Source organism: Symphalangus syndactylus, chromosome 2, assembly GCF_028878055.3.
Source record: "Symphalangus syndactylus isolate Jambi chromosome 2, NHGRI_mSymSyn1-v2.1_pri, whole genome shotgun sequence".
NCBI classification, from domain to species: Eukaryota; Metazoa; Chordata; class Mammalia; order Primates; family Hylobatidae; genus Symphalangus; species Symphalangus syndactylus.
In genome coordinates this window covers 107,104,109-107,117,422 of record NC_072424.2, presented here as the reverse complement: position 1 = coordinate 107,117,422, position 13,314 = coordinate 107,104,109, and the positions used below count along the sequence as shown (strand labels likewise).

Genomic DNA, 13,314 nt, shown 5'->3' with positions numbered 1-13,314 from the left:
TTGCTTATAAGGCATAAAATCTACGATATTTCCATTATAGCAACCCAAATGGGCTAAGATAGCCATGGTTTAATTAGCAGAAATATTTGAATCACATGTCTTGAAGAACAAATATGGCCATTCCTAGCCCTGTGGTAGAAGTTATTGTCAGGTGCTGTATTCCTAGAAGTTAGTGAGGGTGGCTCTTTCTTGATCCACTGCCTAACAGTTATACCTTAACATATGTCAAAGAACCCTCCCAAGATTTCGCCACTATTGTCAGTAAGATACGTCACCTAGGCTGTGTCTCAATTTTGTTACGGAACCACAGTAACCATAGGCTGATTAGTTTGAAAGTTCCCTGGTCCAGCAAACTAGGCGGGAAGGCTTCCAGAGTACCAATGATTAAATGTAAGAAGCGTTCTGCTTCTTAGATTTCAAGAAAGCAGTAGCAGATTTGGCTCTACCTATGGTACTATCTCATCCGTTAGTCTGAGTGCATGCTATCTGTATAGTTGACTTTAACCAATTGTAGCATGTAAGTAACTACTGATATAATTTGTACTCACTTTTTAAAATGAAGATGATATTAAAAAAATGACACTTCCCAACCTGCTAAAGCTGTATGTTTTTTCTTTGTTAAATAAATATGTGTGGGTGTGTGTGTGTATAAATCAGCTTTCATAAGAGATATTTTTTGAAATTTGATCTAATTTAGGTTCTGGGCCTGGGCAGTATAGAGGAAGGGAAAAATGAGAGACAGAGTCTCACTATTTCTCTTGTGCTCTAGTCTCAAAGCTAAACTTCTACAGAGAAGAATCTGGTGGAAAAAGAATGACATCAGATAGAGAAAGGGAAAAGGCAAATATGGCTGTATCTTTTGGATGACATACATAATTTCTTTAAATTAAAACCATTTGTAAACAAGTAGAAGAAATCATTAAGGTGCACAAAAATGGCTTTAGCAAAATGATCACGTATTAAGAAAGCAGGCTTTGTTACATAGGTATACATATGCCATGGTGGTTTGCTGCACCTACCAACCCGTCAACCAGTTTTTTGTTTTTTTGTTTTTTTTGAGATGGAGTCTTGCTCTGTCGCCCAGGCTGGAGTGCAGTGGCACGATTTCTGCTCACTGCGACCTCACCTCCTGGGTTCAAGTGATTCTACTGTCTCAGCCTCCTGAGTAGCTGAATTACAGCGCATGCCACTGTGCCCAGCTGATTTTTGTATTTTTAGTAGAGATGGGGTTTTGCCATGTTGGCCAGGCTGGTCTTGAACGCCTGACCTCAGGTGATCTGACCGCCTCGGCCTCTCAAAGTGCTGGGATTACAGGAGTGAGTCACCACGCCCAGCCCATCATCTAGGTTTTAAGCCCCTCATGCATTAACTATTTGTCCTAATGCTTTCCTTTTCCTCTCCCCACAACCCCCAATAGACTCCAGTGTGTGTTGTTCCCCTCCCTGTCCATGTGTTCTCACTGTTCAACTCCCACTTATGAGTGAGAATATGTGGTGTTTGGGTTTCCATTCCCGGGTTAGTTTGCTGAGGATGCTGAAGCTTTCAGCTTCATCCATATCCCTGCAAAGGACATGATATCATTCTTTTTTATGGTTACATAGTATTCCATGGTGTATATGTACCACATTTTCTTTACCCAATCTATCACTGATGGGCATTTGGGTTGGTTCCATCTCTTTGCATAAATAGTGCTGCAATAAACATACATGTGCATGTGTCTTTATAGTAGAATGATTTATATTCTTTTGGGTATATACCCAGCTATGGGGTTGCTGAGTCAAATGGTATTTCTGGTTCTGGATTCTTGAGGAATCGCCACACTGTCTTCCACAATGGTTAAACTAATTTGCATTCCCACCAACAGTGTAAAAGTGTTCCTATTTCTCCACAGCCTCGCCAGCATCTATTGTTTTCCGACTTTTTAATAATTGCCATTCTGACTAGTGTCATATGTTATCTCATTGTGGTTTTGACTTGCATTTCTCTAATGATCAGTGATGATGAGCTTTTCAATATGTATGTTGGCTGCATAAATGTGTTCTTTTGATGGGTTGATAGGTGCAGCAAACCACCATGGCACAGGTATACCTATGTAACAAACCTGAACATTCTGCACATGCATCCCAGAACTTAAAGTATAAAGGAAAATAAAAACATGAGAAAAAAAAAGAAAAACATCAAAACATATAACACATACCCCATAAAGTTTCTATAGGACATCACTGCAGTTCAGTCATGAGGCTGTTTTTTTTTTTTCCAGTTGGATATTATCAGTTGTTGCAATTACTGTTATTGAAATAGTCCCAGAAGATTGCAATGTGATTAGGACCAAAAGAACAAACATTTTAGCAAATATATTGGCTGCTTATGGAATAAACTGCTATTCCATGGCCAGCTTTTTGTTGCAACCCATGTTATGTAAAAAAAATACAAGCTCCCCAAAACGGACACGGGCCTTCAGTATCTTTTTGGATTAAATGATAGCATCTTTCAAATGGGTTTTTGGTATGTGTGCTACTTTATCTTCATTATGAAAAATAAATTTTAGACATGGGTTTTGGAGAAAAATATGGCCTCACTGGGACACAGATAAATTACATACGGCCCATTAAAACTTGTCAGGTTAATTTGGATAACATTTATTTATTATTAGTGTTTTAAAGTTTTATAGTTATTTTCCAGATTATTTCACTGCGCTTTACTTACCCTCATTTAACGTTCTTTTTGTATGGTGAACTGTAGTTTAATTTTTATTTCCATTTTTTTTTTTTTTACTGAAAGTTAAATTTAAAAATGCTGTCATTTTCCATTTCTCTCATAGGCATCTATCACATGCTAGGCAATATGATTTTCTTAGAAATCCCCCCCACCAAAAAAGGAAAGGAAGCATCATTTTAATAGAAGTTCGTTTCACTCTTTATAGACATACATAAACATACATTTTTATGTTTATATACATATATAGTTCCAGATCCTATGTATATATAGGATTTGGAACTTCTCTGAGCATTCTTAAAGATGAATGTGATTTTCATCTCTTATTCAAAAGTATGCACTATCACTTCAATATATTTTCTTTCCCAAAGTATTGAAAATGATTGTAAAAGATATATCTTTGGAATTTACTTATTTATTTCCAACTTAATTCAAAGGAGGATTTAGGTAATTTTTAAAAATCCTAATATCAAATAAAATTAAAATAAAAGGAAACAGTGCTACAGGTAAAAAAAAAATTGTGTAAATTAGGGAAAGAATTAGTAGACAGAAAACCATGCCATAACATTCAATGTAGTGCACCCTAAGTCCACTACTAAGCATCTTGGTAGCCTACGCATAGCAGGGAATACAAATAGGATTCTTAAGAGGTATACAGTATCTATAAATATAAGTAAAAATTCCTCAGGAGAAGCAAAACTGTTTTCATACTAAGTCTGAAAAAAAAATCCTCTGATGGGTAAATTTATTAAGAATAGAAAGTGATACTCTGATCTGAGAAACAGGAAGGAAAGGTGTCTATCATTGATTAAGTCCTATTGTATGTCAGGAAATAAAGACTAATGGGTTTACCTATGTCCACTCATTAATTCTAATAATGTGTGGAATAAAAGTTTATTTATGAACTAATCAGGAGTCATAGCATGGTATATATTATAAAATTATAGTGAGATAAGAATGCCTTAGATGAATAGAAGTTGATTATCTATAAAGAGGCCATGACTCATAATGAAAGATAGGATGAATAGTACATCTATCCAAACATAAAGCTGAAATAGATAAATGTCAGCCTGAAGCATTTACTTTTCCTACAGCAATTTATTACAACTAACAAAAACGTAACAGAACTGATGGTTATCCTTCATTATTATAGTTTAGAGAGAGAAAAAAAGAGGTGTGGATATGTAGTATAACCTACTTTAAAGCCTTTGGTGAGTCCTTCCTTCCCTCCCTCCCTTTCTTATTTCCCCTTCCTTCCTTCCTACCTTCCTTCCTTCCTTCCCTTTTCTTCTTTTCTTCCTCCCTCCCTCCTTTCCCTTCCTTCTTTCCCACCTCCCTTCCTCTTTCCTTCCTTCTTTCCATTTCCTTTCTTCCTTCCTCCCTCCTTTCCCTTCCTTCTTTCCTCTCTCCCTTCCCCCTTCCTCCCGCTGTTCCTTCTTTCCTTCCATTTCCTTCCTTCCTTCCTCCCTCTCTCCCTCCTTCCTTTTTCTTCCTTCCTTCCTTCCACCCTCCCTCCTTCCCTCCCTCCCTTCTTCCCTCCTTCCCTCACTTCCTTCCTTCCTCCTTCCTTCCCCTTCCTTCCTTCCTTTCTCCCTTCATCCCTCTCTTCCTCCTTTCCTCCTTTCCTTCCCCCTCCCTCCCTTACCCACCCTCCCTTCCTTTCTTTCTTCCTTCCTTCCTTTTTCCTCCCTCCCTTCCCTCCCCTCCCTTCCTTCCTTTTTCCTCCCTCCCCTCCCTTCCTTCCCTCTCCCCACTCCCTCCCTCCCTCCCTTCCTTCCTTCCTTCTTTCCTTTTTCCTCCCTCCTCTCCTTTCCTTCCCTCCCCTCCCTTCCTTGCCTCCCCTCCCTTCCTTCCCCCACCTTCTCTTTTTTTCTCCGTTAAACTGCCAAGCTTTGTATTACATCTCAATGAACATTTAGTGTTGCTCTGGTACAATTTAAATTTGAACTTTCATTCAATTTTAACAGTTGAATTAATTCTACCAAATAGTGCCTGCAGGCAAAAGTGAGTAGTGTTCTTATTTCCCTAAAGTATAGCTATCCCACATGGCACTTCACATAAATTAGAAAAGGGTGCCCTATCTGGACAGACACAATCAGACCACCTGATCTATGCATAATTTAGGGAATGAGAGACACCTTTGGTGATGGGTAATCCTTTCTCTGGTGTATAGACTTGGGATTTGGGGTGGTGAGCAAGCCTGGGATACATCTCATCTCCAGTCTGCCCCCTGTTGGTCCACAAATTGTACAAATAGTACCTAGAGGCCCTAGGCACCCAGAAGAAGCAAATATTCATATTGACCAAAGAGGTAACCATGAGTAAGCATCTCTCTTTGGTGGGAGATGGAAGGTTCAATGCAGAGAATAAAGTAAGCAGTGTTGATAATAGGATCTATTAAAACATATGCTAGCATTTATTCTCATACCAGTGTTTGATCGAAACAAATTGAAAATGAGTCCCCAGGATGGGCTGCTGGGTGTTGGGTGTTTGAAATGTCAATGGAAAGAAAAGGAAAGTTCCTGGAGCATTGACTAGGGCCTTTGGGGATCCGCTCAGAGTGAAGATGCTCTACCTGCAGTGGAATTTGTTGTTGCTGTTGTTTTGGGTTGGAGGGGGGCACTTCAAGTAGCATTAATGGAAAATAATACTAGGGAAAGTACAACAGCTTCTTCTAGAAGAGGATAAACCACAATGAATTAACTGAGATTTTTCTGGCAGAAATAATTTCCGTTTCAGAACGTCACACCTTTGCCTCAAATTAGCTCTCAAATTAAAACCCTGTTGCTTCTTGCAGTGGTGAATATTGGGGAGTTTGTCTCTTCTTGGCCGGTGATGCCTAAGAATTATCAGTCAGAATCTGCCTTGAAGTTGATCTCACATCCTTATGTATTTGGCTAGATTATGAAGCAAAGTATCTAAAATGCATAATATTGCAGAGCAAGAAAAATGTTTTACTGCTTCAAGCAAAAAACAACAAAAAGCATTTTTCCCAATTTCTAAACATGCATGCATGTTTATTATATTTTAACAGATATTTAAGGACTAGGTTTTTTTGGGGGGGGGGCGAGTGCAGAGGGGCATTATCTGTATTCTTTGAGTTTCTTAATTTGGGCTTTTGCCAAAAAATGGCTTCCACTTTCTCACTCATGTTAGTAGACGGCAAGAACTAACTCCTAGAGAATTGTGAGCTAAATGCACCAGAGCTTCTCATAAAGTAGCACATCCAAATCCCAAGCAACAGATGTTCATTAAAAACCAGTCCCCAGGCCGGGCGCAGTGGCTCACGCCTGTAATCCCAGCACTTTGGGAGGCCGAGGCGGGCGGATCACGAGGTCAGGAGATTGAGACCATCCTGGTTAACACGGTGAAACTCTGTCTCTACTAAAAATACAAAAATTAGCCGAGCGTGGTGGCGGGCGCCTGTAGTCCCAGCTACTCGGGAGGCTGAGGCAGGAGAATGGCGTGAACCCGGGAGGCGGAGCTTGCAGTGAGCCGAGATTGTGCTACTGCACTCCAGCCTGGGTGACAGAGCGAGACTCTGTCTCAAAAAACAAACAAAAAAACAAACAAAAAAACCAGTCCCCAGTATTTGAAAAGCCATTTTGAGAAACTAAAGTGCTGCTTTAATGTATCAAGTGAAATGATGACATTAGCTTGCTTGAAAATGAAAAATACTTTAAATACTTTCAAATAAAAAAAAAAAAACAATAACAAAACAAAAGTTGCCTATTCTTATGTAATTATAATAGCCACGTTTCAAGAATTTTCTGCTATTCTGCCTTCATTGTCACTAATTCACTGACTATTGTTGCTAATTTAACACTGTAGGTCACAGGTTCTCAGCAGATAATACCCTTGAATATCTTAACCACACTACTTTTTGAAACTCAACCTTTGATTTTACAGATGTCACTTATAACTAGAGAAATTCCAGTCCTGTGTCATCCCTTTCTGTATTTTTCTGTTGGGAGAAATGATGATTAAAATGTGATTCTTTCTAATACCTTCTGCATCCTGGGCAAGCTCCTTAATGAATTCTCCCAGGGACTTTGCTCTTGTGTTGGTCCTCTCAGCATCCTGTCCGGTCTGCTCACCATCTGCTGTCACTTTGGTAGCCTAATGATCCAAATTCGGGAAAAGCATAATTAATAGAGATGATGAAGCTACAGCTAGATAAGCTCCCACTGGCTGCATTTTCTTTCAAATATTACTTTGAGCCAACGGCAATCGATGAATTATTGATCAGATGTATTGGAAATGATGCCCCATGCTCAAGTATACAATTAAACTTTATTACTTTTTCCATTAAATGGAAATCAGAGAGCTGTATTTGGTCTTTTAAAAAACCCTCATTATATGCTATGGCACAGAAGAAGCAATAAAGCACAATTATTTTTTGAAATATCTTTAAGGTACAGTTGCCAAAAGTCCTTAATGGAATCTTCAGCCTCCACATGTTGCAGTTTTGTCCATATTTTATTTACTGAAAAAGCGTGTGGAGTGCAGCAGTGGTCTCTTGAGAGACGAACAGGCTGTCTACTTCAATAAGCTTGATCCTATAGATTTGTTTTAGATCAATACGTTAATTAAAGAAACAAAGAGGGGGAAATGCTTAGCTACTCAGTAGTAAATGCCTGTTTTATAACACATCAAAGATGCCAATAAAATGTTAAGGGAGAATAAATGCTAACTTTTTCCATATGATAGCACCAGAAATATGCTTGTTAATCACAGAATCATGCAGCACTGTCAGCAAAGTAAAACAGAACCCCAAAACAGCCCCACCTCCCAAAAAGTATTCTCAGGCACATTCACCTCTATTCACATTTAAAATATCATTTGACACACTGGAATGCATTCAGTGTGTTCACGGTTAAAATGTACCATATTTAGTCAAACAAAAATGGCGTGTGTAGAACATTGTTTCTTTAAAAATTACAAGGTTTAGAGTACCGTGAAAGGTTTACACTTCATTTTTCTATGTGTTGCATATGCTAATATAGAAGCCTTCTTCTCTTTTACTAAAAAGATACAGATAGTCTAACTACAGATAATGAATTAGAGAATCACCAACTGTCTCAATATAATTTTGAACAAGGTCCAAGTTGGCAGCATATTAATACTCTAGAATCTTGTACCAGAGTGCTTGCGTACTAGGCATGGCCAGAGAATTAATATTTAAAATACACGTAAGTGGATTTTAAATGGAACTAAATGTCTGGCCAGCACAGAACATGGTAAAAGACGCTAGAGAAATTGTACTGCCTTTTGTGATTTTCCAAGGGCAGCAAGAGGTTTAATTTATGAAAGTTTTCAAGGTTTTGCACAAATGAAGGAATATAAAGTCCAACTATTATCATCTAACTTCTCAACCTGCAAGTGTTAACATCACAAATGAAAGGATGAAAGGATAAGAATCCATTGGAAAACTAAAATTTTTTTCTGTATAATTTGCAGTACATACACACAATAATTTGGAGAGTATTAACTAATGTATTATAATGCTCTGGATTTATTCTTCTAAAATATTAATAATGGAATTATTTTCACTTTTAGATTTAAAAAATTTTTTGGGATAAACTGTGCATCCAATCCCTAGGTTACTCAAATCCTTGCTTTTGTGGTGAGTGTTGTAATTATGTTCCATTAATTTCCTTAAACTTGGTTTCCTGCACATGTTTGCACTCAAAGGTCTGATAGGTCAAATAAATTTTTACACACAGACACATATACATAAACACATTCACATACACACACACATACTCATACCTAATTATTTAAATGTTACTTTTGAATCACTAACTAAGGTCAACAGCTTGGCAGTGAGCCGAGATCACGCCACTGCACTCCAGCCTGGCGACAGGGCGAACCTCTGTCTCAAAAAAAAAAAAAAAAAAAAAAAAAAAAAAAGGTAGTCTAAACTGCTTTGGATATTTTTCTAGTCTAGACTTGACTGAACTTTATGGTACCACTCCTACTTTCACATATTACCGAACACCATAATAAGGAATTTGATCTATATTTCGGTCATCTTCTAATATCTTACCTTAAGGATTAATGTATCAATACCACCAGTGTCTCTTATGATACAGAAAACGTACATTATAATTTGAACTTAAAATATATTCTTTTGCTTCATCAATATATTTTCTGTATTACCAAAAGATCATAATTTCACACCAAGTGGACCAATTCTTATTAATAACTCAAAGTGTCTAAATTTTAAAAAGTAAATATATATCATACACTGTCTCTTTTAAATTCTGAATGATCAAGATCGTATTCATTGTCTTAACTTCCTCTGGCTTATAATCTGTTGTACAGGTTATTTCATTTACATAGTAATGTGTAAGAGTCATCACTCACATGCATTTTATTCTTAGTATTAATTATATGATTACTTCAATACTAAATTGTCAAGAATCCTACAAACTCCATGATAAAAAAGAAGTTCAAAAAATTAGCACTGAGACCCACACTTCCTGCAGCAGGACTTTTCCTTCATAGCACCATGGATTTCAGAATTACTTAGTAATTGGCTCACCTATTTATCGACAACCTCTCCAACTGAAAGGTAAGCTCTAAGGGGGTGAGAACTTGGTCTGTTTTGTTCATCATATTATATCCAGCTCGTAGTATGATGCCTAACTTATAGTAAATATTCTCTAACGTTGTTATATACAGGACTAAACAACAATTTTCCTAACCAATCTTGCCAACCTTATTACCATTCTTCTTGTCTACTTTCTTTTGGAACATTCTCAAAAAAAGATTTTGTTCATACTTTTGCTTCTTAACTCTTCTCTACTTATCCAAAATAAATCCAGCCTTCGAGATTCAATTCCAACTCCATCTTCTCAGTGAAGCCCTTCTTATCTATTCTAGCACATGCTCTCTTTTCTTAGATTTTCAAAAATAATTATTATTACCACTATTCACAACTCTAATGGGTAGTAACTTTGTTAGGTGCTTTGCCATATCTCCATTAGATAGATAGATTAGAAAAGTCTAGGGCTCTGTCTTACTCTTTTTATTCCTCAGAGTGCCAGGCATAGTGTCTGGCAAATTGTCATGGGTCAAAGACATTGGGTGATTGGCGGATACAATGACAATCAAACCAACGATCCTTGGAAGTTCTAAAGCCTATCTAATAGCACTCAAACTGACCATATGCCTGGTGCTACGCTTGCCAGCAAATGTGGCTGGCTGGACAGTTTTCTGGGCATTTTTTAGAAGCTCAGAGGAAGCTGCTGCTCAAGAGCTACAGCTGAAGCTTGGGAGGAGAGCCAGGCATGAGAATCTCCAGTCCCAACTACACTGCTTCCTAGCCACTGGCCTCACAGTAATTCAAACTGGGCCTTTGAATACACACCAAGTTCCACGCTGGTGGGGTGGGAGTGGAAGTAGGGTAGGAAGACTCTTCAGGGCCAGTACAGTGCTTACTGAAGGAGATACCTTCCCTCTAAACACAGAAGAAGAGCTTCCTCTCTAGGCTACATTCCAAAAGAGGAGATGTGAGGTTCCTGGCACCAAAAGCATCGACTTAATGTGGGTTAGCATGCTGAAAGATGAGTTACACACAGTCAGGCTCAGCTGTACCTCAGAATAACTTGTATTTTTTATATTTTTTAACTTTTAAGTTCAGGGGTACATGTGCAGGATGTGCAGATTTGTTACACAGGTAAATGTGCGTAATGGGGTTTGTTGCACAGATTATTTCATCACCCAGGTATTAAGCCCAGTGCCCATAAGTTATTCTTCCTGATCCTCTCCATCCTCTCATCCTGCCCACCCTCCGCCCTCTGGTAGGCCCCAGTGTACGTTGTTCCCTTCTACATGTCTATGTGTTCTCATCATTTAACTCCCATTTATAAGTGGGACATGCAGTATTTGATTTTCTGTTCCTATATTAGCTTGCTGAGGGTAATGTCCTCCAGCTCCATCCACGTCCCTGCAAAGGACATGAACTCATTCTTTTTTATGCCTGCATAATATTCCATGGTGTATATGTACCACATTTTCTTTAGCCAGTCTATCATTGATGGGCACTTAGGTTGATTCCATGTCTTTGCTATTGTGAATAGTTATGTCAAATTTATATACATGTTTGCAAAGGCTTACAGCACTCTTGTGTGTCTCATTTACTCTTCCTGAATTTAGAGATATATAGAAGGCATCATCCCTCTTTTTACACAGGTGAAAAGGAAGGTATGAGGAGGTTAAGTAACTTATCTGAACTTACATGTACAGGGAATTGGAGATGAAATACGCTTTTTTTTTTGTCTCACAGACTTATATTTTGTTTGTACCCAACACTATTTTGTGTTTGGCTAACATCCAGAAAGAGTAGTAAAATACATGAAAAACTGAAGTATTCTAGGTGAGGAGAGGACACTGCTCCAGTTAATGTATACTTTAAGTACATAAACGTTGGCTTTCAGTGAATTAATGCATCTCAAAATAATATCAGAACATCATCTAGATATATTTTTAAAAATCACGTCTCATTACACAGTAATTAAGTTGAAGAGTCACCCTTGTCAAAAATACTCACGAGAGACTTCATAAAGAAGCCTATGACAAATGCACTATCACCAATGGGTAGTGGTGATAGACAGTATGATCACTGTCCAAGCAAAATTCACAAAAATCAGTCTCATCCAGGACAGGCTATTGATAATGTTATGAATGAATGCTAAATACTACATGATAGGAACTATCTGTCTGATTCAGTTTGGCTCTTTCTGTGTTTTATTAAATTACCATCTCCATCTCTCAGTCATCCTTCTTCTTATTCACTATTATCTTGTCCTTTGAGTAGTTGACAAATAACTTCTCATTTATCCTAATATGTTGTACAATCTTCCTTTCATTCTCTACCTTGGATTTTCTTATGTTAACATCCTCTTACCTCTATTCTGCAATCTTTACAGTGTTCCTTTGTAAATGATGCCTTACACAGTATCTTGTATCTCTCTTGCCTTTGATTACCTTTTTTTTATGTTGACATTCACTCAACTAGGTTTTTTTTTCCCATTTCTTTTTCTATTTTTTCTTGTTTTGTTTTTTAGAGTATTTATATCTAGGCAGCATGCATTACCATTAGGCATACATTAATTTACTTCTGAACAATGTAGCTGTTACTTTCCCGCTTTAGCTCAAGCAGTTCTTACTGCACCTCTTAAAATCTGCACATAATTTTCTTGGTTGGATATTACCAGCGTGTTTCATTTTCTGCCTTCTTTATGTTAAAACTAGAATCTAATGGAGCAAACTTAACTACTGAATAGATAACATTGCTTAGATACCGTCCACCTTTGCATTTGAGGACTCATATGGTTTCCTGCTAAAATTAAATTTCAGATCAAATCATTTATATGATACTCTCAAGGGTCATCTTCCAATATTACCAGCTCCATATGTCTAAGTGGTAGTGAAGCACTCATCAGGCAAGCCGTAAGGACCAACAACACACAAGGAAAGAAGGAGCAACCAGCTGACCCCGTGGAATGACAATGAGCCAGTTTCATGTGGAATTTCTTCCTAAGTATTTCACGTGCCAATTTTAAAAGTTCCAAACCAAAAAGATATGACTTGTTTTATATTATATATCTTTTAAAAATATAAAAGGAGAAATAAGACTGTTAGCAGTTGAAATCTTTTAAAAACTATAAATAAAATCTTGTAAACATAATATTGGCACTTAAATCATTTAAAATGCTTTTGGAAATGCTTCATTTTCATTAAATTTGATATTCAATAGGCAATAAAATATAAGTGAAACTAAATTTTAATATTTTATACAGTTCAATCTACTACAGAGCATTCTCCCCTTACAGAATATAAACAGTTAAGAGGTGTTTATCAATGAAAACAAAATATTCAACAATATAATTATAAGTATATGCCTGATTTTAATGCATTTTAAAGAATGCAAAATCAATGTTTATTTTGGGTTTGTCTACATTTCATCTTGTTGTTCAAATGCTTTTAAAATTATTCACAATTAATTAAACAAATATTGACTCAACACCTATCATGTATATAATATTGGTGATACTCTGATAAGAAACAAAAAGGTTTCTTGCCCATTTGGAGTCCATAGTCTGGTGGACTAGATACTTATTTGTCAAATGATCATGTAGATAAATTTATAACTACAAACTAGAGGAAAAATAGTGGTATAAGATAAGCACAGGAGGAATCTTGGAACCCCTGCGATGGCACAGAGAGCTTTCACGAGCTGAGATTTGAAAGGTAAATTGGAGTTAACAGAAATTAACAAAATGTAGGGAGAGGTAGATTACCTTTAAGGCAAAATAAAGAAATGTGTGGCAATGCTTTGTGGTGGGACAAAGTGGCTGGCGGACAGTATGGCTGGAGTGCAGATGGCCAGGGGCACAAGTGGTGGGAGATGTGGCCAAGGGGAGAATTTTGGTCTTTATCCTACGAGCCTAAGGGAAGTCAGGGGAAGAGTTTGTAAGCACTGTGATGACGTATTCACATTTGGAATAGCAAACATTCATTCTGGCTACATTACGGAGAACAGATTTGCAGGAGAACAAGAGTAAAAGCAGAGAGACCAGCTAAAAAACA

At 37.4% G+C, this 13,314-nt stretch overlaps 1 protein-coding gene across 2 annotated transcripts in view; it reads right to left on the bottom strand.

The window, feature by feature from the left end:
* The window catches only part of LAMA2 (laminin subunit alpha 2), a 625,547-nt gene that overhangs the window by 126,250 nt on the left and 485,983 nt on the right, over window positions 1-13,314 (bottom strand). For both annotated transcript variants that reach the window (XM_055263701.2, XM_055263709.2), the window contains exon 35: window positions 6,723-6,834. In XM_055263701.2, coding sequence (XP_055119676.2) covers window positions 6,723-6,834 — 112 coding nt within the window. The remainder of the gene's footprint in view (window positions 1-6,722; window positions 6,835-13,314) is intronic.